We start from the raw sequence: 25,666 nt of genomic DNA, 5'->3' as shown, positions 1-25,666 counted from the left end.
TGCAGCAAACTCACCTCTCCCCCTGCCCTGCCACTGCCCATGCCCTGAACTGCTCCCAGCCAGACACCAACCAGACCAGCTGGGACACAGATGGACCCATGTGGATGGAGACCTACACAAGCACACACGTGTCTGGGACATGCAGTCAGTCCCTCCGGTGCATAAACACACATACTGGTGCACGCTCCCTTGGATCCATGACCATGTAACACAAGAGCACACGCTTGCACCAGAGAGGTAGCTACAAGACGCACACACAGGCCCCAGCCCTGTCCATCTCCTCACCACTGTCTGCAGACTCTGTGGGGCCCGACTCTCCCTCTGAGTCTGAGTAGAAGGGTTTCTCCTTCTCCTTCCTCTTCTCCCTATTGGAGCACTTGGTCCATTCAGGTACCTAGAGATGAAGAAAGTTGTTAGTCGCTTCAGTCATGTCTATTTGAGACCCCATGGACTGTAGCCTCCCAGGCTCCTCTGTCCATGGGATTCTCCAGGCAAGAATGCTGGAGTGGGTTGCCATTTCCTTCTCCAGGGGACTTTCCTGACCCAAGAGTTGAATCTGGGTCTTCTGAGTTCAGTCGGACTCTTTACCATCTTGAGGCACCAGGAAAGCCCCTCTTATCCTTCACCCCAACTCTTTTAGGGGCCCCACCTGGCCCTGTCCCCGAGAGGAATAATGGGGGGTGGGCGGGGGCACTGTCCCTGGAGGGTGGGGGTGGTGCTCACGGAGTCTGGCTGCCAACAGGGAAGGAACAGAGTTCGGAGAAGGCACGGGGTGCAGCACACGGGGAGAGGGGGCAGCAGGGGCTGGGGGGAGCACTGCACACGGTGGGGCACACGGCACACGGGGTGGGGGACCTCAGTGTATTTGCCCAACAGGCCCATGTGGGTCTCAATAAGGGAGAGGTCTTCTTCCTGCATGTAGGGAGGGTGTCAGGAGGGCCTGGCATACCCCCAGGGCTTCCTGCTGTCCACCTCTCTCCGCACACCCCTGCCCACCCTACTCCTGCTGACCTCCACGTTGCGCACAGATGGGTCCGGGGCCTCCTCGGGCCAGTCTGGCAGCTCCTGGTAGCCCGTGGCCTTGGCGTTGAGCAGGTGGGACAGGGAGCCCAGTTGGAAGTGGTCCCGGTCTGGGGACAGGGTGAGAGGTCAAGCCAGGAGTGGCAATGAGGAAATACCCTGGGGGTTGTTTCCTGGGTGGGGCCGGGTGACGATTCTGGTGGGAAAGTCCTAGCTAGACAGAAGAGGGGGTAGACATGTCCCCTAAGGCTCTTCAGCCCTGACCGAATCTCCAGGCCCACAGGCTGGAAAGAAGGTTGTATGACCAACAAGAGCAGGGCTGAGGGGCGGGGGCAGGGGAAGATGGGACCTCAAGATGTAAGGGCACTGTGGGCCCAGAGCTGCTGCAGGCCTGTCTGCCCAGGTCTGCTTGCAGAGATGGGGATGAGGGGTGCAGGTGGGAAGTAGAAATGTGGGTGTGGCTTCTCCCAGGGCACTATGTGGGTGGGGTGAGGGCTATGTGGCCGCAGGGCCAGGCTCAGAAGGGAGGCCTGCTTGGGATGAGGGTATCAGCTCTGAGACTGGCCAACCTGGGACCAAGGGCAAAGAGCTGTGTCTGGTCAGGCTCTGGCCTCCGTGGGGAGAGCTGAGCCATCTGAATGGGAGTGGGACGGGGTCAGAGCCAGAGGAGGGCAGCACAGAGACCTGTGGGATGGTGTTGGGGAGGAGAAAAGCCCGCTTCCTTCCTGGGGGTTTTCCCATCTGCCCCACGGCTCTGAATCTCCTTACTCCAGGGATCCAGGGCAGAGACAAAGCAGAATAAGAAGATACGTAGGAGAACCGAGCTTTGTGAAGGAAGCTCCCTCCTGAGGAGATTCCTGGGTCCAGAGAGCCAGCTGGGCTCTCCATCCCCTCATCATCAGAGCCCTTGTCACGGGAGACCCGCCTGAGAGATAAGGCAGGGCTGAGGGCCTGGGATCTGGGCTGACCTTCAGTGACAGCCCAGCCAGTGCTGAAAACCATTTTCTCAGGACCCTTCCCAACACACACTCCTCCTTTGTATGCAGTTCTACTTCCTGCCTCCCTGGGCTTTTAGTAAGTTGAATCTTGATAGATATGCCTTCTCAGGGAGGTGGATGGAAAGGGGAGTCTGACAGCTGAGGAGCCAGGGGCCCATCCTGCCTGGGAGAGCAGGGACCAGGTGAGATGATGCTAGCAGTGGTGGTGAGCGGGTGAAGGAGCAAGCCTGGGGCGCTGCAGGATGAGCAAAGGGTCCAGCCAGGGGCACAGGAGTCCTGCCCACCAAGGCTGGTGCCTGGCCGAGACTGAGACCTCAGGGGGAAGAGCCAGGACTGGGGTGCTGGCCCGTTCTCCCCTTCCCCCAGGAAGACTCCTCTTGATTTCAGCTCCCACCTTTGAAGGATGACTCCAAGACTGGGGCTGGTTTGGGTGCCAGGAAGAGCTTCTTGGCGTGGCGGCTGAGGGCCCCGCCCTGCTCCGAAGGGACAATGAGCTGCCGGGTGAAGCGCGCTCGGTCACGGATATCGTAGTTCTGGTCATACTTGGCCAGGCTCAGCACGTACTGGGTCAGCAGCTTGGTCTGGGACACGAGAGGTGAATCAGCAGCCATCACAGAGGGTGGGGACACAGGAGGTCTCCAAACAGATTCTTTTTTTGGCCATGTCCTGTAACACACAGGATCTTAATTCCCTAGCCATGGATCAAACCCGTGCCCCCGGCAGTGGAAGCGCCGAGTCTTAACCAGTCTTAGCAGTCTCTTGGACTGCTAGCAAAGTCCCAGAACCAGATTCTTTAAGCCAACAGCTCCAAGCACTGCTGCCTCCACCCAACTTTCCCTCCAGCCCCACCATTGTGTCACTGTGTCAGGGCTTCCCTGGTGGCTCAGACGGTAAAGAATCCACCTGCAATGCAGGAGAACCGGGTTCGATCCCTGGGTTGGGAAGATCCCCTGGAGAAGTGAATGGCTACCATTCCAGTATTCTTGCCTGGAGAATTTCATGGACAGAGGAGCCTGGTGGGCTACAGTCCATGGGATCGCAAATGGTCAGACATGACTGAAGACTAACACTTTCACTCTCCTCCGTTGTGTCAGACCTACTTTTTCCCTCACCTCCCCAGCCCTGACCCCCGACCCCGACATTGACAACTGCCTTGGCCAGCACAAGATGGTGCCCTTTTGGAACCCTCCCTCTTAGCCCTGGGGAGGCCATTCCTCCTCAGGTTTGTTGTCCCCGCTGCCGTCGGCCCACTCCTAACTCACTAGTCCAGGCTGAGCCAACCTCTCCACTCTGAGGTCTGGAACAGGTTTCTAGACCTCACCGTTCCTAGACTCCATCACCCAGGGGAAACCAGACGACAAAAAGAGAAAGGGGGACACACAGGAATCCCCTTGGCAGGGGCTGCCCTCAGAGCCCATGGACCCACAGAGTAGAATCTGGGCAGCCCAGGGGTTTCAGAGGCCATAATCCCTCGCTGGAAGGTTCTAAAGAGATTGGAGCAAACTGCAGCCACTTTAGGGTCTGCTGAAGTAAACATGGGGCTCACAGTCTGCAGTCAAGGGAGCCAGAGCCCAGGACCCCAAATCTCAACTTCTGCCCTGCTCCTGACCTAGTGTCACCTATCTTCACAAAATGACAGTGGTAGCCACCATTTATGGAGTGCCTTCTAGTACCCAGTTCTGTGCTAGTGGGGTGTTTCACTGCCTCATGGAATCTCCACAGGCCTTCTGAGAGGTGGCGCTACTGCCACCATTTCTAGAGGAAAATGAGAATCACTAAGTGACATTTCCTGGGTTCCGGAGCCAGTTGGTGCAGTACCCAGGCCTGGACCTGCCCAAGCCGGCCCTCTATTTACCTGTCCTTCCCACCGCCTACCCTCTGTGGCTGACCTCATCCAGGTCTCCATCCCTATGGCAAAGACAATCAAAATCCACCAAGTACATACATCCCGTGTCACCATGGCCAGAGTATCTGGGGATATTCTGAGGGACAGGACCAGGGAACTGACTCTGGTCTTCCTGACATTCGGGTTACACGGTGTTACATCCAGCCTTGGACACGACTGAGCCAGGTAATCTGGCAGGGCCATCAGCAAGATGCTGGCCCAGAATCAGAGTAGCTGCTGTGACAAAACTCTAGAGAGCTGCTGCGACTCCACTCCTTCTACAATGGGGGCTTCGGTGGCCTCATGTTCAGCTCAGTCCCTTCCAGCCTGCGATACTGTTCCCATCACAAGTAAGTACTCCAAACCCCACACTCCCCTATGATGCCCGCATCAAAATGGACTTCATTGTAGACCTGCCTCTCCTTGGCCAGACACCACCCCGTGTGCCAAGGCTACCAGAAGTCCTCATCCACACTGTTATCAAGAAGCTGCTGATCCAACTCTGGATTTCCCAGCTGGCCAATCATACACCCTCCCTTCCTCCCCTCAAGTCCTTGCCTAATTCTGGAAAGAAGAGTTCAAGGTTTTGATCCATCTGTCCACAGCCTTAACTGCCCATCAACAACCAACCTAAGAAGGGGCTAGTCCCTCCACCTCAACACTACAGGCTTTGCCTATAGTTCATTACCCTGCTCCGTACTAAGGACCCATTCCCCAGGGGTTATCGCATCCAGTCTTCAGTCCCAGGACACCTGCCTTGCCTAGCCAGTATGCACAAGAATTATAGGCTGTTTAAGAAGACCTATGACACAAACTGCAGTGCACCAAGAACTGAACAAAGCTCCCAGTTGGACCCATGGGCTCCAGCTGCCAGGAAGGATTTTAAGTGGGGAACATCAAAGCCTTGTCAAGAACCTATGCCAGGACTTCCCCAGTGGCTCAGTGGTAAAGAATCCGCCTGCCAGTGCAGGAGACTTGGGTTAGATCCCTGGTCTGGGAAGATCCTACATGCCACAGAGTGACTAAGCTCATGCGCCACAACTACTGAGCCTGTGCTCTAGAGCCTGGGAGCCGCAGCTACTAAAGCCCGTGTGCCTAGAGCAGAGTCACAGCAAGGAGAAGACTGCGCACCGCAACTAGAGCACTCATCACAACTGGAGAAAAGTCTTCACAGCAACAAAGATCCAACACAGCCATAAATAAAGAAGCAAAATTATTTTTTTAAAAGAACCTATGCCAACATACCTGCTACCTTGCAAACACACCTGTTAAATCATGCTAGGGAAACTAGCTCTTGAAAAAAAAAAAAGGAATTAAAATACATTCATACCTGACATGCTACACCAAAATAAGCTCTAGATTGATGCAGAGGACAGATGCCCAGGTCCTTTCCCACAGTCCCACCTCCTGAAGTCCAGTCTTGCTCCTCTCTCGAGAGTGGGTGCGACCTAAAATGTGATTCTGACTAACAGAATATGGCAGAAGTGACCAGGGGCACCATATAACCCCATGACTGTTTCCTTACGTTCAATTCCAGTTTTGCTAGCAGACTGGCTCTAGACACTTTATACCTTGTGGCTCTGAAGAAGCAAGTAGCTATGCTGGGAGGCCATGTGGCAGAGAGCGGAGGATGGTCTCCAGATGACAACCAGTGAGAAGCTAGGGCCTCAGTCCTACCATCAGGCATGTAAAATTGGATATGAATGCTTGCCCAACGTTGCCCCAGATGAGAACCCCAACTTGACCAGTTCCTCAGCTATAACTATAGCCTTGCGTAAGACCCAATCCAGGTGGTGCTAGTGATAAAGAACCCATCTGTCAATGCAGGAGATGTAAGAGATGTGGGTTTGAACCCTGGGTTGAGAAGATCCCCTGGAGGAGGAAATGGCAACCCAGTCCAGTATTCTTGCCTGGAAAATCCCATGGACAGAGGAGCCTGGTGGACTACAGTTCATGGGGTTGCAAAAAGAGTCGGACACGACTGACTGTGTGCGCACGCACACACATACACAACAAGACCCAACTAGGCCATACCTGGATTCTTGACCCATGGAAATAGAAAGGAAACATGTTGTTTTGGCCTACTAAGTTTGTGATAATTTATTACACAGCACTAGAAAACCAATACAATGGATTAAAAATAGAAAAAAAAAGTCTGGAGGAAATTATGCATGAAAATTTTAATTGATATGTGAACTAGGAAACAACTTTCTAAATATAAGGCATTATGAGGAAACAGAAACGAAAAGATTAATGTATTGAACAAGGCACAAATGTACAATTTCTGGATGATTATATCTAGAAACCAAATTAAAAAAAAACAACCTAAGAAAATATAAAACCAATGCTGGTCTTTTCTAAGTGGCAGACCTATAGCTAATTTAAATATTTAACACATAATATTTCTCTGGATTTTCCAAATGTTTTATGATGAACATGTATTATTTTTATGATATCAAGGAAGTTATTAACTCAAAAAAAAAATAATGCAGAACTTGTCAGACTCTTCCACTCACTCTAGAACCAGATTTTAGCTCCCACCACGACCTAAGCAGACCCTCCTCCCAGGTATCTCATCAAGCAAACAAAAGCAAACCTACCTACCAAGAGCATTTAAGCAGGCAGTTGCCCAAAGTGGCTGTAATGGTCACCTTCACTATTCTTGCCACCCCAAGACCTCTGCCAGTGCGTCTTCTGTTAGACCCTCTGGTTATCTGCTCAGCCACAGAAGGGCAGAGCTCATTGGTCATCTCCTTGACTCAGCCTGGGCCAGAGTCTGGCATGCAGTGGGGGTCAGCACGTTGGGGAGGGCGCAGTGGCTGGCATTGCTGTGGCTTTGTGACAGGTTGAGCATGTCACCCTTGTACTGGGATGGGGGAAGCGTCCTTTCTCTTTTGCAAGGATGGTCATGGGCACATGCAAACACCTCCCTCCTAGTGTACAGAGAATTCCTCTTCTCCACCACTCTTAGCACAGGCTGAGAAGGAAGAACAGAGAAAGACAGGGAGGGTAGGAAGGAGGGAAGCTCTCTCTACTGAGTCAAAGAACCATTCTAAGGGGCCTGTGCCTTGAAGGACTGGCCTTAGAATGAAGGGTGTGTGGAGGTTCCACCTGTCTGAACAGCCTACTCAGGGTGGCCTGATGGGGACCAGGACCCTCGTGTCCTGCCTAGGAAAGCGGTTAAGCCATCTGTGCCCACGGCTCTCTGTGCCAACTCTGACTATACCCTTTATTGTTGTTGTTTAGTCACTAAGTCGTGTCCGACTCTTTGTGACCCCATGGACTGCAGCCCACCAGGCTCCTCTGTCCATGGGATTTCCCAGGGAAGAATACTGGAGTGGGTTGCCATTTCCTTCTCCAGGGCTTCTTCTTGACCCAGGGATCGAACTCGTGTCTCCTGCCTTGCCAAGCGGGCTCTTTACCGTCTGAGCCACCAGGGAAGCCTGACTACAGCCCTTACTGCTCTGCATTTTGTGCTGTTTCCTCTACTTGGCTGTGAGCACTTGAAGGCCAGTAAACATGTCTCACTCACTGTCATCACCCAAGGACATAGCTCAGTGCCAGGCACAGTAGGCACTCGGGAAATGTATGTTAATTATGGTCATGAATAAATGCACAAGAAGCTAACAGGGACAACTTAGGGAAGAGCCAAGTGGGCACACCCAGACTTATGCAAACATGCTGACATCACTATGCTGGGGCTAAGGGCTCTGGTGTGGTATTGAGCCTTTCAGACGCCCCCTCTACCCAGCAGCCACCCACCTAGCCTGTTTCATCTCTTCAGATCTTCCTCCCACCTGCTCTTTTCTCCTGTTTGCATAAAGGAGGTGCACAGATATTTGTTCCAAGGCTTCCCCGTGGTGCCTTTCCCTCTAACTTGTCTCCAATTTGCTTCTCCCACAATACTGACACCCACAGACCCAGCCTCTCGCAGCTTCCACATGACCACTATCCATCCCAGCTCCTGACAAGAGGCCCCACATGTGACAGCCCTGCCCCCAGCTGGAGGCCCTGGGGCCCACCCCGTCCACCATGGGTCACAGAAGCCAAAGAACATGCACAAACACCACCATCCAAAGACTCCATGGGATGGCAAAGAGGCCACCTTCAGGCCGGCGGAGATGCCACCGCCTCCAGGGGATGGCCCACATGCTTTGTTTGCTCTGAGGGTTGCCAAACCGTTTCTACAAAAGGCTGAGGACCTATTTTAGGCTTTGCAGGCCATATGGACTCTGTTGCAGCTACAACATCCAGAGACGATAAACAAATGAATGAACGTGGCTGTAGCCCAGTAAAAGTTTATTGACAACAACAGGCAGCAGGCCAGGTTTGGACTATGGGTGGTGGTTTGCCAACTCCTGCCTCGCCTGACTGAGCAGAGCAGTGAGCGTGGGAACTATCATGGCGCCTGGTGCCCTAGCACCTTGAAGAACGGTGGCACGTTACACTTGACTCTTAGCAACATCTCCTGGCACCATCTCAGAGGGTGCTGGACACTCAAGAGGCTGTTAATATCCTGATAGTCCAGCTTAGCTGGGCTGTGTTCTTGGCTACGGTGTCTCTCATAATATTTCACCATGAGAATGACAGTGACCACCAATACCACCCAGGCTTGTGCCCTCTTATCACTGGCATAGACTGGTGAAGCATCACCAAGCTTTGGGAGGAGGACAGACCACATCTCCTGGGACATGTGGTCTCCCATCAAGGCCTGTCACTGCAGGTCCCTCCCTCTGGCTCCAGCATCCTGAAGGTAGCAAGTAGGGACACTCCCACTGGCAGACTGGAAGTCACAGCCCCACAGAAGAGTCTCTTCAACATGGCCACCATCTTTATTAGGCCCTTGGGCCTCCAGAGTAGTCGTGGACTCTGGGGAACATTGGGTTACATGGGCAGACCAGCCACCTGTCCTGAACTCTCTCTTCAGAAAGAGGTGCTGATATATGTATAACTGAATCACTGTGCTGTACAGCAGAAATGAACACGACACAGTATATCAACTATACTCCAATAAACATTAATGAAAATACAAAATGAAAAAACTGACAAAAAGAAAGAAAGAGGTACTCAAGTTCATGTCTACCTGGTGAGGCCCCACAGAACACTACCTGGGCTGTTTCTGGGGCCCAGAGGGCTTTGAGGGGCATCTCTCCATCAGTACCTGCTTTGAGTTGGTCAGGTAGAGCTTGGCTGCCAGGTTGATGACCTGCAGCTTGACGATGTCCTCCTCAGCAGTGAAGGATTTGGCCATCTTTCTCAAGACGTCAGGTGCGATCCTGGGGACATGCTCACAGTACTCGCCGATGAGCCACAGGATGCTGGCTCGGGCCATGGGCACCTGTGTGGGTGGGAGAGGAGTCAGGACTGGGGTGGGCGTGGGAATGCGGGTGGGCATGTGGCCTGCCAGGGAGCCCCCACTCCGCCCATCTGCACTCGCTTCTCTAGAAATGGGAGTGGGAGGTGGTGGGAGAGAAAATACTAGGTGGGCATTTCTCAGGCAGCATCTCCCCTCTTCCCCAGGGTTTCGAGAGCATGCACAGAGCCTTGGAAGTTCAGTCACAGTTTGGTATACAAGACTGGCTTTCTGGATCCATTGTACCCTTGATGCTTTCTGGCCATGCTGTCCTTCCTGAATCTTCAGGAATGCCTTGTCTGAATGTTTCAACTTGGCAGTGCAACACAAAAACACATGCATGTTCGATGCATGAGACAAGGGCTCAGGGCCGGGGCAATGGGATGACCCAGAGGGATGGGATGGGGAGGGAGGTGGGTGGGGGGTCCAGGAAGGGGAACACATGTAAACCCATGGCTGATTCATGTCAATGTATGGCAAAAACTATTACAATATTGTAAAGTAATTAGCCCCCAACTAAAATAAATAAATAAATAAAAAGGGAAAAAACAAAAACAAAACACATGCATGTCAACCAGCCACCCTGAGCCAGAGCTTTAGAGAAAACATGAGTGTGGACCAGGCTGGAGCTCAGCAAGAGGTCCCCAAAGAGAAGGTAAACCAGGATCACATGGTCTCATCTTTCCCCTTCTCCCACCCAAAGACCTTCCAAGCCAGTAGGAATAGTTTGGAAGTTGATTTTTTATTTAAAAAGTGAAAGTGTTAATCACTCAGTCATGTCCGAACTCTTCGAGACCCCATGGTCTATAGCCTGCCAGGATCCTCTATCCATAGAATTCTCCAGGCAAGAATACCAGACTGGGTAGCCATTCTCTTCTCCAGGGGATCTTTTCCACCCAGGGATCAAATCTGGGTCGAACCCAGGTCACCTGCATTGCAGGTGGATTCTTTACTGTCTGAGCCACTGGGGAAGCCCCTGATTTTTTTCTTTTTCTTTTTGATTTTTATTAAGGCCAGTTTAATTAGAGGATCTTTTTTTAAAAAATTCATGTATTTGGCTGCACTGGGTCTTTAGTTGTGGCATGCAGGATCTTCGTTTGCATCATGCAGGATCTTTTGCTGCAGGGCACAGGCTCATTAGTTGTGGTGAACAGCGTTAGTTGCCCCTTGGCATGTGGGACCTTAGTTCCCTAACCAGGGATCAAGCCCGGGTCTCCTGCCTTGCAAGCTGGATTCTTAACCACTGGACCACCAGGGAAGTCCCTTGGGTCCCTAGGGTCTTAAAATCATGGGGAGGACCCTGGGTTGGGGAAGCCAATGGGGTCATCCCCTCACCTGGATGTTGTCTGTGAGCTTCGCCAAGTGTTTGATGATCTCTCCATGCTGGGCCGGCTGCATCTGAAGCAGCTTCTTGATGACCACCACTGACTCTGCGACCACGAGCTCTGTGGAACAGGAAATGAGCCCAGGACAGTCAAATGGCCACATACCATGGGCAGACACACCTGCAATGCCCCCAGGCCCTTGGCTCTGCTCCTCAACCTCCTATACTTCTCCAGTGGCCCTCAGAGACGCAGGGGTACAAGGATACAAACTGAGGCCAATGGACTGATCAACATGCATTGTCGCTGGCCAGACAGGAGAATACCTGCTAGCCATCAGTAAGACATGCAGGCAGCACCCACTAGTCATCAAAGCTGGACATGCAGACAGGCAAACACTGACCATCACGGTTGGACAGCAGCTGCACCAGGCCGTTGAGGCAGGTGTCGCGGACTCGGCCTATGTTAGTTGCGCAGCGCCCAATGGCCTGGATGGTGGCTGCCACAAAGTCCTTGTCCATGCTGCGAATGTAGGTCTGTGGGAAGCCACAACAGAGTGAGCCCCAGAAGGTGGTGATCCCTCACACTTGACTCGGCAGTGACTCTGCAGACTTGAGGGTGACCTTCCGGAAAGCTGCTACCCGTCATTCAGTGACGGATCATGCCAGAGACTAAACTCTGGGGAAAGGAATGACACCCTCATCCATCACCCGGTGACTCCCTGACCCAAAGCCAGCAGAAGGCATTGGGAAGGGACCTGAAATAACAGTTTCTCCACTTTGGGTTCTAAAGAGAAGATTTAACCCATCAAGATGATTCTCACTGAGCATAAGGAGTTATAGGGCAACTCTCACGGGCCTCTCAGGCTACATGCTGGTCCCTGGCCGGTACCTGGAATTCCCGGAGGACAGTAGGAATGTTGGTCTCATTGGCGAGGTTAGTCAACACTTCCAGCTGCAGGGAGGCAGAAAAGGGGCAGGGGGTGCCAGTGGGCTTTTTGTGCTTTCATTTGTTTTTAATATTTATTCATTTGGGTGCATGGTCTTAGTTGTGGCACAGCAGGCTTAGTTGCCCTGTGGCATGTGGGATCTTAGTTTCCTGACCAGGGTTCAAACCTGTATCCCCTGCATTGCAAGGCAGATTCTTAACCACTGGACCACCAGGGAAGTCCCTCTGTGCTTTCCTTAACCCTTCACTAAGGCCACAGGCATGACTGTCCATCACTCACCTTCAGGATCTTGATCTGGGTGGGGTCGGTGGACCTGATGTAGAAGCTCTTCAGGTATGGCTCAAACATGCCCTGGCACAAGAGAGGCAGCCCCAGAGAGCTCCACCACAGCCCTGCTTCTCCTCCAGAGCGCCCCCCTCCCCGCGTACCACACCCCCGCATCCCAGGGCCCAGCATCCTTCCTGCCCCTGCACCATCTTCCACTGTCAGTTCTTCCCACCCCCTCAGCTCCGACCCTATCTTCCTTCATCAGGGCTTCCTCCCTCAGCGGCCCTGGGGATCCAGATCCTGCACCTCCACCTGCATTTAGGGTCTCCCCCTCCCATGCTCCGCACAGCCAAGGCATCATCCCACCCTGCCTTCCCCAGCGCCCCTGCCCGGCAGAGCCACCTGTCGGACTGCGAGGGCAGGCCTGGGTCACATGCTCACCCGGCGCTTGATGGACATGGTGGCCACGTTCTGGAGCACCACGTACTGCACTTCACTGCGGAGAGGAGCAGCAGAGGAACCGGGTCCCTAGGCCAGGGCCAGGGCAGGAGGCGCGGGCGGGGGAGGGAGGAGAGGGCGGGTGTCGGGGAAGGCACCGGCGGGAGGAGGGCAGGCCTGGAGTCAGTGTAGAGGGGCCGGTGGGCTGGGGTGGAGGGCACCGAGCTCTAGGTAGGGGGAAGCGGGGAGGCGGGCCCTCCCAGGCGTGGCTGGGCTGTGGGCATGGCGTGGCTCGGGCGGAGGCGGGGCGGGCACGCACCTGTGGCTCCTCAGCAGGCGCACGAGGGCCTTGGCGATGACGCCCACCTCTGCCTTGGGCGCCAGGTGGAAGTAAAGCTGCGCCACGGCCATGACCACGGCAGCACTGCGGCTCTGCAGGAGTGGCTTCGTGTTGCGCAGCAACAGCCGGTGGTCGGGGTCCATGACGTAGGGCTTCCGGGCGGGCAGCGCCTTGGAGGCTGCCTCCTCAGACCCCGGGCCCTTGGCCTCGTCCTCCTCAGAGCCATAGAAGGCTTTCTCAGGGTTCTCCTCCAGCAGAGATTCCTGGGGGTGGGGTGGGTGGGGTGGGGAATAGGCGGGTGGGACAGGGGACACCTTCTCCTGGAGGCCCTCCTACCCACTCTGCTAGAGCGCGGGTCGCGATCGTGCCTGGGGGTCCGGGCCACTCACGTTCTGGGTGGGGCTGAGGAACTGCGTGCGGGCATAGCGGGTGAGCATACTGATGATGACCACCTGGCCCCACTCCTCCACATCGATGAGCAGGTTACAGAGCTTCCGGTAGTTCTTGTGGATCAGGTCAATGCGCTCAGGACACACCTCCTCGAAGGCCATCACCACGCTGCCCGCCACCAGCTGGGGAACCCGCAGAGACAGGAGCGCATGAACGGGAAGGACGGAAGGGGCTCTGCATGGCACCTTTCCACCACCCACCTCTGTGTGTCCATATACACACCGTGGTCTTGTCAGCCAAAAGCTTCTCGATGACCTCTATCAGCTGGTCCTTCTGGTCAGAATCCAAACTGAGGGAGAAACTGTTGTTTGCCCCTCCCTCCTCTCCAGCCTTCCCAATATCCGCTGGAACTGTGCTCCCCTTCCTCCCCCAACCCTATTCATCAAGAGGTGTGAGCCACTGCTCCCAATGTCCTCCTTCTCTGTCTGTTCCCCAAACTGCCTTAAACTACCTGAAGACTTAAAAACAACAAACAACAAAAGCAGCCTTCAAGATTGGGAGAGGCCAGGGATGGGCAGGGGCTTGGGGCATACCTGTAGAGCTTAGGGATGGCATGGGCAGCTGTTTTCCGCACATAGGGCGACATATCTGAGGCAGCTTCCTTGATGGCCAGCATCATGATGGGCACAATGATGGGCACACGGATGCTAGAGAGGACGCGTAGGGCACTGGCACGAATCAGCTGGTTGGGGTCCTAGGGCAGAGGTGGCAGAGGCAGAGCCATGGGAGGGCAGTGGGCGCCCTGATGGGAGGGGAACTCACTGTCCCTGGTTGCTGCCCGCTCTTGTTTCTCGGTCTCCTGTCTTGAGCCTAGATGATGAGGTGCTAGTCCTGGGTGCCTGGGGGGCCCTGCCTGAGGGCACTGACTCGGCTCTGCAGCAGAAATCTGACATCTGAAGAGATGTGGCATTGGGCTGCTTTACCTTCAGGGAGAGCAACAGACTTTCAGAGTGCTTAAAATTCTTGAAGCACCTCGTTTCTTAGGGGTGTGTGCAGACCAGGAGAGTGTCTGTGTTTATGGTGGAGGAGACTGCCAGCAAATGCAACCTGCTCTCCCTTCCCAAGAGTTCATCCTTTCAGGAACTTCCCTGATGGTCCAGAGGCGAAGACTGTTCTCAATGCAGGGGGCCCAGGTTTGATGCCTGTTTGGGGAACTAGATTCTGCATGCTGCAACTAAGACCCAGTACAGACAAATAAGTATTCTTTTTAAAGTTCACCCTTTCAGTCTTCTCTCCCGGTAAACTCTCAAAAGCTGCTCTTCTTCCCCTCCCTCCACGTGTTTAAAAAAGAATAAGTGTGTAAGCCCCTCCTCTTTGCACCTATTGCATCCTATAGACACCTGAAAGGAGTACGTCAAGGCAATATATTGTCACCCTGCTTATTTAACTTGTATGCAGAGTACCTCATGCAAAATGCCAGGCTGGATGAAGCACAAGCTGGAATCAAGAGTTGCCAGGAGAAATATCAATAACCTCACAGATACAGATGCCACCACCCTTATGGCAGAAAGCAAAGAGGAACCAGCCTCTTGATGAAGGTGAAAGAGGACAGTGAAAAAACTGGCTTAAAACTCAACATTCAAAAACCTAAGATCGTGGCATCTGGTCCTATCACTTCATGGCAAACAGTGGGGAAACAATGGAAACAGTGAGAAACTTTATTTTCTTCGGCTCCAAAATCATTGCAGATGGTGACTGAAGCATGAAATTAAAAGACACTTGCTCCTTGGAAGAAAAGCTATGACAAAGCTTTGACAAAAGCTATGTCAAACTTGGACATAAGTTTGACAAACTTATGACAAAGCTATGACAAACCTAGATAGCATATTAAAAAGCAGAGACATTACTTTACCAACAAAGGTCCATATAGTCAAAGCTATGGTTTTTCCAGTTGCCATGTATGGATGTGAGAGTTGGACCATAAAGAAGGCTGAGTGCCAAAGAATAGATGCTTTTGAATTGTAGTGTTGGAGAAGACTCTTGAGAGTCCTTTGCACTGCAAGGAGATCAAACCAGTCAATTCTAGAGGAAATCAATCCTGAATATTCATTGGAAGGACTGATGCTGAAGCTGAAGCGCCAATACTTTGGCCACCTGATGAGAAGAGCCAACTCACAGGAAAAGACCCTGATGCTCGGAAAGATTGAAAGCAGAAGGAAAAGGTGATGACAGAGGATGAGATGGTTGGATGGCATCTCCGACTCAATGGACATAAGTTTGAGCAAGCTCTGGGAGATGGTGAAGGACAGGGAAGCCTGGCATGCTACAGTCTATGGGGTAGCAAAGAGTCGGACACTACTGAGCAACTGAACAACAAGACACCTGAGAAGAGCCTTAGACACAGTGTAGTATAATCATGAGATTATGAGAGCAGCAGCAGATGTAAATTACTGTTCGTATTGAAGGACAGTGGACAAAGGAAGAGGTTCTAGAACACTAAAGAGTCGGTGCTACCATGAGTTTCTAAAATGGAGAAAGAGGAGAGCCACAGAATTACAGGTGAAAATGATGGTAATCCTTGATAAAATTCCAGAATTGATTTTTTAAAAGATGGTTTCAAAGCACTTAATTTATTTTTTAAAATATCTTATGAAGTCATGATTTTATTTTTTGTCTATTTGGTTGCACTGGATCTTAGCTGCTGCATGCAGGATCTACCCCAATTGGGACGGAACTCAGACCCCCTGTATTGGGAGTCCGGAGTCAAACAATGGACCCCCAGGGAAGTCCTTCAAAGCACTTATTTTAAAAGCAGGAGTCTGTATTTTCTTCAAGTCAAGTCATATCACATCCACTGCTAAAACCTATTTTCCTTTTTTTTTTTTTAACATTTGGAAATGATTATGGATTCAACAGGAAGTTCCCCCCAAAAAAGTCTCTTTCCTTTTTAGTAGGGTAATTAGGCTGGCATATATTAATACTATATATCTTGATTTCAGCAAAGCACTGTGGGAGTCTCTCGTAGCATTTCCTGGACTGCCATTTTTGATGTAGGCCTTTTGTTTCATTTACTATGTAAGCATTTTAAGAGCAGAATTCATGTCTGTTTTATCTCTAGATAACCAGAGCCCTTTGCACATAGAAGGTGTTAAGAAATTTTTTTTGCTGTTGAGATCCTTCCTAACAAGATGGGAAAATACCAGCTGACTGCAGTTAGGTGGATCCACAGTTTGGTAGAATGCAGTACTTGGGGAAGATTTACTAGCAAATCAGTGTCAACCTGGAAACACGATACATGGAATTTAGTCTGTTGCCCTGGTTGGAATAGCTTATCAACATCTTAGAGGAAGACATAGAACCAGGAGGACAAAACTAAGATTCAGATCCACCCTGGCTTGGATCTTGTGCTAAACCTATACAATGAAATACAGAAGGATCTCACAGGGGATTCAAGGAACCAACTGCATAAAGACAGGCTATAGGGAGACCTGGATTATCTGCTTGCCAACTGGAAGTTTGTCAGAATTGAGTCAACATTAGCCAGCTGCAAAGCAAACAGAGCCTCAGTCTGGGCTGACAGAAAAGGTTGGTGCTAATGTGCAGAAGAGCCCCCTAAACAGTAATAATAACAAAAAGAAAGTGAATTTTAGAGGAACATATATAAGGTGCTGTTTATAAAACAGTATTATACATTATTTAGGAACACATAAATAAGTAGTAAGAGAATAAATGCACACATATGAATAATATTCTTTATGCCTTTGGTGGATCTGATATAAATTTTTAAAAATTAAGGGGATAGAGGTTTCAACATAGTATAATGGTTTTTAAAAAGTCATAATCACTTCACTTCACATCTGTCAGAATGGCTGTCATCAGAAAGACAACAAATAACAAGTGTTGGTGAGGATGCGGCAAAAAGGGAACCCTTGTACGCAGTTGGTGGGAATGTAAACTGGCACAGCCACTGTGGAGAACAGTGTGGAGGTTCCTCAGAAAGCTAAAACAGAACTTTCATACGATCCAGCAGTATCACTCTTGGGTATATATTCTGGGTATGTTTTCATTAAATGAATGAGTATGACAGAACAGAAATGGCTCATTGGGAACAAACTATTTGTTATGAGTGTGGGGGAGGGGTGGTGAGGAGAAGCAAGATGGGGGTAGGGAATTAAAATGTACAAAGTATTAATACTATGTATAAAATAAAAAGCTAAAAGAATATATTGTACAGCACAGTGGATATAGCTAACATTTTGAAATAAACTTAAATGGAGTATAAGCCACAAAAATATTGAATCAATGTATTATACACCTGAAACTAATTTAACATTGTGAATCATCTATACTTCAATAAAAACAAAAATGAAAAACAGTGGTAGTTGTCTTAAGATGGAACTGCCTTATGAAGGAGTAGGTCTGTACCACTGGAGATGACCTGTCAGAGATGTTCTAGAGCAAAGGTTGGCATACTACAGTCCACAAGCCAAATGTGTCTTCTGCTTTTTTTAATAAATAAAAATGTATTCAGGGACTTCCCTGGTAGTCCAGTGGCTAACCAATGCAGGGGGCCTGGGTTCAATTCCTGGTCAGGGAACTAGATCCCACATGCCGCCACAAAGACCTGGTGCAGTCAAATATTTTTTAAAATATGAATTCAAACCCAGTCATGCACACTCATTCATCGCTGCTTTCTTACCATTAAAATACAAGGGCAAAGTTGAGTCGTTGCACGGTTGAGACTAGATGGTCTGCATAGCCTAAACTACTATCACCTGGCTGGATACAGAAGAAGCTTGCTGACCATTGTTCTAGAGAAATCACTGCATTGAGTTGAGCTCTAGTTTTCTAAAAAGGATAGAATGTGGAAACTTCAGGTCAATATAAAAATTTGTGCAAAATTTTCTGAATGGTTCTTATAAAATAATTTTAACCCCGATTAAACCAGTCTGAGAGAGACAGACATCATATGATTTTGACTTCTTAAAAAATAACCTTGCACAAAGACTCCCCTGGTGGTCCAGTAGTTAAGACTCCTTATTTCCACTGCAGGGGGCAAGGGTTCTATCCTTGATGGGGGAACTAAGATCCCCCATGTCTTGCAGTGCAGCCAAAAAATTTAAAACACACGAACAACGACAGAACCCCCTAATACAGTGTGTGGCATAGAGATACCCAAGTATTTGCTGAATGAAAGAATGGTAGATGCAAGTGCCCAGGCTTTCTGCCCCACCTCAGAGGAGTGAACTTTGCCATCACCTCCTGCTGACCAGAGCAGACTGAACCAGTGGTGAGCCCCCAGTTTGGGCAATCAAGTCTCAGTCTGCTCAGCTAACCTACAGAATCAGCTGAACAGGAAAAGATGAGCTAGACCTTTCAAAGTCCCTCTCATAGGAATTAGAACTAAACATGTGGAAAGGCTAGAGGAGTTAACGGTTGTAATCAGAGCTGGAGAGTCTGATTGGACAAAGAATAGAAAGACAGTGATGCTGACTTCTTTACCCTGGAGATATCTTATCCTAATCACAAAAGCACCAAGTGGAGATTATCATGCATGCATTTAACATACAAAAGATGAGAATATTCAGTTTAAATATGTGTGTGTGTTTGTGAGGGGTCAGCCTTCACTGCATTCAAAAGGACTTGAATCTTCCCACTGTCCTTTCCCTTAAGCGATTTCTACCTATTTCAAAGGGCATTTTATTGCCACAAAAGTGATCCAGGTCTCTTTAAAATATATATATATTTTTAAATTTTTAGGCCACACCATAGGGCATGCAGGATCTTAGTTTTCAGGCCAGGGATCGAACCCATGTCCCCTGCATTGGGAAGGCAGAGTCTTAACCACCAGCCCACCAGGGAAGTCCCATTCCAGGTCTTTAAAGGTGGATATTTTATATACACGGGGGCATCTAAAACAAGTCAATTATTTCTTCTGGTGCTAAACAGAATAATCAATTTGTTCCTACTTTCAAGGAATCATTGGCTGTACTAACCTTATTGAAAATGGAATGGTCTTGTCTTTATGTTCTCTCTGCTGACTGTTAAACCCAGTCTCCACGTCTGAGGCCACGCTCCAGCTTGGTGAGCTTTGTGGTTTTCCTCTCCATGGAGCTCATTTGTTTCCAATAAACCCTTTTGTCCTCCTTACCCAGTTCCAGGTGAAAAGGTTCCAGGTGAAAATGTTCCAAAGCCATTGTTCCTAGCAGATACTCAAAGCAGGTGAGCCGGCCAGTGCCAAGGCTCTGACACCCAGAAGTGAGGAATCCAGGTCAGCGGGCTCCCTGCACATTACTCTGTCTTAAGAAGGCTGACTTCTGCCTGGCTGTGGGCCTCAATCCCTTTACACCAGTAGGGTGAGGGCCAGTGTCAGGGGCTCAAGTGATTCGTAGTTGAGGCAGCCATTAGCACAGGCTCCTCTGACTCTTCTGACTTTAGGCAGTAGAAAAGGGCCTCCAGAGCCTGAACCCCCAACCCCTGCACTCAGACCTCTCCCTGGGCCCACTCCTCTGACAAATGGAATTTATTTCCTGCCCTATTGGTAAACAAAGGATGTCACAGTCATCAGCAATTGCAGCCACCACGGACAGTGAGCTGGTGATCCCTGAAGGAACTCGGGAAGGAAAGAACACCTGCCATCTAACAGCCATCAGACTGCAGCCACTTCCCATGGTGAGCCCCAGGGAAACTCAGGATATGAAACCACAAGATACTGGCACCAGATAGCTGGGGTACATATCATAGGAATGATTTCAGTGAGCCGACTCTTGCATCTTCCCATACACAGAAAAGCACCAAATTCCTTAATCTGGGTTATCTGTTTTTTTTTCATTAACAACCGTCTTTTGATGTTTAGACCACCTGCCCTTTGTTGCAAAACTTCTATATAACCTGACTCCTCTCCCCTCACCTCCTTGGAGCAGTTCTGTCAGGGTTACTTAGATGTTGCATCTTAGGCTTGAAGTCCTAAAAACTCCCACCTAATGAAACCTAACTCTCAACTTTTAGGTTGTGAATAAGTCCACACCTCCAATACAGCCCCATCAAGGCCCAGACCCCAGGGAGGCAAATGGAGACCTCTGACCTTCAGGCCACGCTGGAAGGTGGAGATAGACAGCAGGGCTAGGTCTTGCTGCTCCTCGGCGTAGCGCACCAGATACACGTAGACAAGCTTCTTCACCTGGGGAAGAAGGGGTTTCTCAGCAGGGACTGGTGCCCCTGCCCTGAGAGATGTCCTCACCCCAGGTGGCTGTGGTCCACAGGGAAAGCATCCAGGGTACCCTGGCCCTGTCATGCTGATCCACATCCAGTTCAGGGACATCTGTGAGGTGTCTTTTCCTGCACCAGGGACATTCTGAGCGGATTGGACCCGCAGGGACTGGGCTGTCCCCTTTCTCATCCCCAACTAGCTCCAGTTTACTACTGGAGGTGGGCATGGGAGACCCCCTCAGTAGCACTCACCTCTATGTTCTTACAGGCCACGTTCTTCACCACGGCAGGGAACAGGTCTGAGGCGTTCTTTCCCCGGGCAATCATCTGGGTGGTGGGGTTAGGATAGGGGGAGGAGAAGGGAGGATGCCAGCACTCATTGGGGGAAGGTCCACAAACGGCCAAGGAGGGCTCCTGGATCCCCAAGCTCCTCCCCCAAGGGATTCCCTCTAACCCTCCTCACCGCCACAATCCTCTTCATGGCCTCCAGCTTGAGGGAATCCTTGTTGGTGTCCAGCATCGCCTTCAGGTCATCGTGCCTGGTGGGGACACAAAAGGTCAGCTGAGGGCACAACGGTGGGGACGGGACTATCAGTCAGTAGGATCCAGACAGAAAGAAGGGACCTGGGCAGGGAAGGCAGGACTTGCCTGGAAGGGAAGGTGGTAAAATACAGATCAGCGGACTTGGGGTGGGGAGAAGCATGTGGGTCAGTCCATGTTACAGGGCTGAGCTGTGATCCCCTCAAAAAAGAATGTACCCAGAATGCAATCTTATTTGGAAATAGAATTGTTTCAGCTGTAATTAGGATGAAGTAATACTGGAGGAGGGTGGGTCCCTAACTCAACACGTCTGGCGTGCTTTAAGAAGATGGCCCTGTGAAGAGAAAGATGCAGGGAGAATACTGTGAATACAGAGAACTGGAGTGACTCACCTGCAAGCCAAGGAACATTTGCAATTTTGCTTCTCTCTTAAGGTTTGGTTTTTGGCTGAGAGGCAAGTAAAATCTTAGCTTCCCAATCAGGGATCAAACCCATACCCTCTGCATTGGCAGGCTAAGTCTTAACTACTGGACTGCCAGGGAAGTGCTGGGTAAATGATGATGTAAATAAATAACCCCTTGCACTTGGTGGAGGGGAATAATGTTAGTCCCCAAGCCAGTATCTAAATTTCATGCACTGGCCATTGAAATTTCAAGGGAGACCTTTTGTCAGACTTCCTGAAGTGACTGCAAATTTCTTCCAGAAACAAAAATCAATAGGTAAGAACTCCAGTGAATTTTGGGGCAAAGGAGGATGGAAACGAGAAAAATGGAAAAATGACAGACAATTCATCTAACCAGAATTCAAAACACAAAACAACATGACCATGATAAAAGCCATGTGGTGCCAGATTAAAAATTTCACAAATGGATCTAAATTGATACATCAGGAACAATTAACACTAATCTGAGAAAGAAACTTTTGCCTCCCCTTAAACAAATGCTGTTGGGACAACTGCTATGTAGCAAAGATTTTAACTTGTGCACATATTTCACACCAAAATAAATCCCACATTTGTTTAATAGTTAAATTATGTTGGGTTTCCCTGGTGGTCCAGTGGTTAAGAATCCACTTTGCAGTGCAAAGGACATGGGTTCGATCCCTGGTCTGGGAAGATCCCACATGCCTCAGAGTAGCTAAGCTCATGTGCCAGAACTACTGAGCCCGCACTCTAGAGCCCATAAGCTGCAACTACTGAAGCCTGCAAGTCTACAGCCTATGCTCCACAAGTGAAGCCACAATGAGAAGCCTGCACACGACAATGAAAAATAGCCCCCCACTCGCTGCAACCAGAGAAAGCTTGTGTGCTGCAACAAAGACCCCACCACAGACGAAAGTAAATGAATCATTTAAAAAAATTATTTTAATATATGGAAGAGGGGGAAATTTTAATTTTCAAAGTCATAAAGTTATCAGTAACAAGATGGCTAGGTTTTTTTTTTTTTCCAACTCTTGTATATAAACTAAATTTAAGAAAAAAACCAAGGCAAAACTGTTTTCACTAGGGCTGCTGTAACAGAACCACAGAATGACTGGGTGGCTTAACCAGCTCAACGTATTTTCTTGCAATTCCGGAGGCTAGAAATCTGAGATCAAGGTGTCAGCAGGGCTGGTTTCATCTGAGGCCTGTCTTTTTGACTTGCAGATGACTGTCTTCCCGTATCTTTACATGGTCTTCCCTTTGTGTTTCCTCTTCTTATAACAAGTGAATCATATTGGACCCACCCTAATGACCTCCTTTTCACTTAGTGCAGTTCAGTTCAGTCGCTCAGTCGTGTCCGACTCTTCCAAACACAGTCATATTCTGAGGTACTGAGGGTTAGGATTTCAAAATATGAGAACACAATTCGGCTATGAGAACACAATTCAGCCCACAATAGCAACAGAAAGGAAAATATTTGGGATATGGTGAATACAAGTTTAAGTAAAGTACTGATATAAGTTCAGTTCAGTTCAGTCGCTCAGTCGTGTCCGACTCTTTGCGACCCTATGAATTGTAGCACGCCAGGCCTCTCTGTCCACCACCAACTCCTGGAGTCTACCAAAACCCATGTCCATTGAGTTGGTGATGCCATCCAACCATCTCATCCTCTGTCGTCCCCTTCTCCTCCCGCCCCCAATCCTACCCAGCATTAGGGTCTTTTCCAATGAGTCAACTCTTCGCATGAGGTGGCCAAAGTATTGGAGTTTCAGCTTCAACATCAGTCCTTCCAATGAACACCCAGGATTGATCTCTTTTAGGATGGATTGATTGGATCTCCTTGCAGTCCAAGGGACTCTCAAGAGCCTTCTCCAATACCACAGTTCAAAAGCATCAATTTTGCGGCGCTCAGCTTTCTTCACGTCCAACTCGCACATCCATACATGACCACTGGAAAAACCATAGCCTTGACTAGACGGACTTTTGTTGGCAAAGTAATGTCTCTGCTTTTAAATATGCTATCTAGGTTGGCCATAACCTTCCTTCCAAGGAGTAAGCGTCTTTTAATTTCATGGCTGCAATCACCATCAGCAGTGATTTTGGAGCCCAAAAAAATAAAGTCTGACACTGTTTCCACTGTTTCCCCATCTATTTCCCATGAAGTGATGGGACCAGATGCCATGATCTTAGTTTTCTGAACGTTGAGCTTTAAGCCAACTTTTTCACTCTCCTCTTTTACTTTCATCAAGAGGCACTTTAGTTCTTCTTCACTTTCTGCCGTAAGGGTGGTGTCATCCGCATATCTGAGGTTATTGATATTTCTCCCGGCAATCTTGATTCCAGCTTGTGTTTCTTCCAGCCCAGCGTTTCTCATGATGTACTCTGCATGTAAGTTAAATAAGCAGGGTGACAATATACAGCCTTGACATACTCCTTTTTCTATTTGGAACCAGTCTGTTGGGGTCTATATCCAGGATTCATTGTCAGGGCTGCCCATCTGCCATCCCCTTGCGCCTCCAGGTAGACACAGCCCTGAGCTGCTGCTCCCCAGTCAGTGAGTGGAGCATGGTCTGGTATTCCGCAGCCATGTGCCCTTGAGCAGTGAACAATCTGCCCAACCATACTCAGAGGTCCAGCGGCTGGTGGTCAAAGAAGTAAGCAGAGAAACGTGAAATCACCTCATGGAAACATGTGTTTCTACACAGCTAACAGGGCTACAGGACCACAGATACTCTCATATTGTCCAGGCAATTCCAAAATGTGATGAGCAGCTGTGAATGGAGACCTATACGTTCTCTGATCTCCCAGATGATACTCAGATAACCCACAGCTTTGACCCAGGCATGACCTCTCCCTGCCAGGAGAGGTATTACAAACGGCAGGAATTAAAAAGCAGTGTGTGAATAAGAGACACAGATGCAGAGAACAGTCTTATGGACTCTGAGGGAGAAGGTGAGGGTGGGACGTTCTGGGAGAATAGCATTGAAACATGTATATTATCATATGTGAAACAGAACACCATTCCAGGTTCGATGCATGAGACAAATGCTCAGGGCTGGGGCAATGGGATGACCCAGAGGGATGGGATGGGGAGGGAGGTGGGAGGGAGGTCCAGGAAGGGGAACACATGTAAACCCATGGCTGATTCATGTCAATGTATGGCAAAAACTACTACAATATTGTAAAGTAATTAGACCCCAACTAAAATAAATAAATTTATTTAAAAAAAAAAGCAGTGTGTGCAAAGTTAGTCATAGAAGTTAAACACCTAGAAGCAATAGAAAATCAGAAAATAGACATAGCCATTTTAGGAGAGGGAAGAGCATGCTAACAGTCATAAAGAGGCAAGTGTGACTGGTGCTGATGCTGAGACATGAGTAAGTGATAAATGCTGAGAGGAAGGCAAGAACCTGATGTAACAGACACCTAGTCACAGGGCTGCGTTTTGCAGAAATGTGCAAGTGCCTAACAGATAAAATCAGAAAAGACAGGAGGAGTGCTAAGAAACTGATGTTCCCAGGATTTTAAAAGTGTCTCTCCATCAAAAGAGACACAGATAAATAGAACAGTATTATGGACTCTATGGGAGAGGGCGAGGGCGGGATCATATGGGAGAATGGCATTGAAGCATGTAAATTATCATATGTGAAACAAATCACCAGTCCAGGTTCGATGCATGATACAGGGTGCTCGGGGCTGTTGCACCAGGATGACCCAGAGGGATGGGATGGGGAGGGAGGTGGAAGGGGTGTTCTGGAAGGGGAAAATATGTACACCCATGGTGGATTCATGTCAATGTATGGCAAAACAAATACAATATTGTTAAAAAATAGATAAACTAATTTTTAAAAAAGAAAAAAATAAAAGTGTCTCTCGTGAAGACATTTTTGATGGGAAGCAAAGTAGAAAGATAATGACTCCAGAACACAGAAGACTTGCTAGCTGTCAGATGAGGGTTGGAGAAGATGTCCAGCCCCACTCATATTGATCTAGGACCCCTCCATTCAGGAATACCACTCAGCCATAAAAAAAAAGAAGGAAAGTGCCATTTGCAGTAACATGGATGAACCTAGAGGTTATCATATTAAGTAAAGTAAGTCAGAGAAATACCATGTGATATCATTTATATGTGGAATTTAAAATATGACACAGATGAACTCATCTATGAAACAGAAACAGACTCACAGACATAGAAAACAAATTTGCAGTTACCAATGGGAAAAGGGGGCAGAGGAAGGATAAATTAGGAGTTTGGGATTAGCAGATACAAACTACTATATATAAACAGATAAACAACAAGGTCCTACTGTATAACACAGGGAACTAGATTCAATATCCTGTAATCAACCATAATGGAAAAGAAAATGAAAAAAATATAATAAAATATATGTATGTGTGTTTGTGTGTGTATGTATCTCTAAATCATTTTGCTATACAGCAGAAACTAACACAACATTGTAAATCAACTATACTTCAATTAAAAAAAAAAAAGAACGAACATCTTCCATTCAGGAAGATGTCCCCCCAAACCAGA

General features: G+C 49.1%; 1 protein-coding gene across 6 annotated transcripts in view; it reads right to left on the bottom strand.

Moving 5' to 3' along the window:
- Nucleotides 1–25,666, bottom strand: part of AP3B2 (adaptor related protein complex 3 subunit beta 2) — a 67,634-nt gene that overhangs the window by 6,433 nt on the left and 35,535 nt on the right. For 2 of the 6 annotated variants that reach the window (XM_081546843.1, XM_081546844.1), the window contains exons 4-19: nucleotides 20,635–20,710; nucleotides 20,424–20,498; nucleotides 20,047–20,142; nucleotides 13,556–13,716; nucleotides 13,245–13,311; nucleotides 12,962–13,144; nucleotides 12,552–12,835; nucleotides 12,236–12,290; nucleotides 11,807–11,878; nucleotides 11,470–11,532; nucleotides 10,982–11,114; nucleotides 10,592–10,701; nucleotides 9,065–9,241; nucleotides 2,413–2,599; nucleotides 1,012–1,130; nucleotides 286–394 (exon numbers count right to left, since the gene is read on the bottom strand). In XM_081546843.1, the coding sequence (XP_081402969.1) occupies nucleotides 286–394; nucleotides 1,012–1,130; nucleotides 2,413–2,599; nucleotides 9,065–9,241; nucleotides 10,592–10,701; nucleotides 10,982–11,114; nucleotides 11,470–11,532; nucleotides 11,807–11,878; nucleotides 12,236–12,290; nucleotides 12,552–12,835; nucleotides 12,962–13,144; nucleotides 13,245–13,311; nucleotides 13,556–13,716; nucleotides 20,047–20,142; nucleotides 20,424–20,498; nucleotides 20,635–20,710 (1,967 nt within the window). Of the gene's footprint in view, nucleotides 1–285; nucleotides 395–855; nucleotides 913–1,011; nucleotides 1,131–2,412; nucleotides 2,600–9,064; nucleotides 9,242–10,591; nucleotides 10,702–10,981; nucleotides 11,115–11,469; nucleotides 11,533–11,806; nucleotides 11,879–12,235; nucleotides 12,291–12,551; nucleotides 12,836–12,961; nucleotides 13,145–13,244; nucleotides 13,312–13,555; nucleotides 13,717–20,046; nucleotides 20,143–20,423; nucleotides 20,499–20,634; nucleotides 20,711–25,666 lie in introns of those variants that run through there. The other 4 variants (XM_081546842.1, XM_081546845.1, XR_014070454.1 and 1 more) reach the window with 4 other exon arrangements.

Source organism: Giraffa tippelskirchi, chromosome 12, assembly GCF_054371585.1.
Source record: "Giraffa tippelskirchi isolate mGirTip1 chromosome 12, T2T-mGirTip1v1.2.pri, whole genome shotgun sequence".
Classification (NCBI taxonomy): Eukaryota; Metazoa; Chordata; class Mammalia; order Artiodactyla; family Giraffidae; genus Giraffa; species Giraffa tippelskirchi.
The sequence above is the reverse complement of the archived record's forward strand: the minus strand, read 5'-3'. Positions and strand labels throughout refer to the sequence as shown.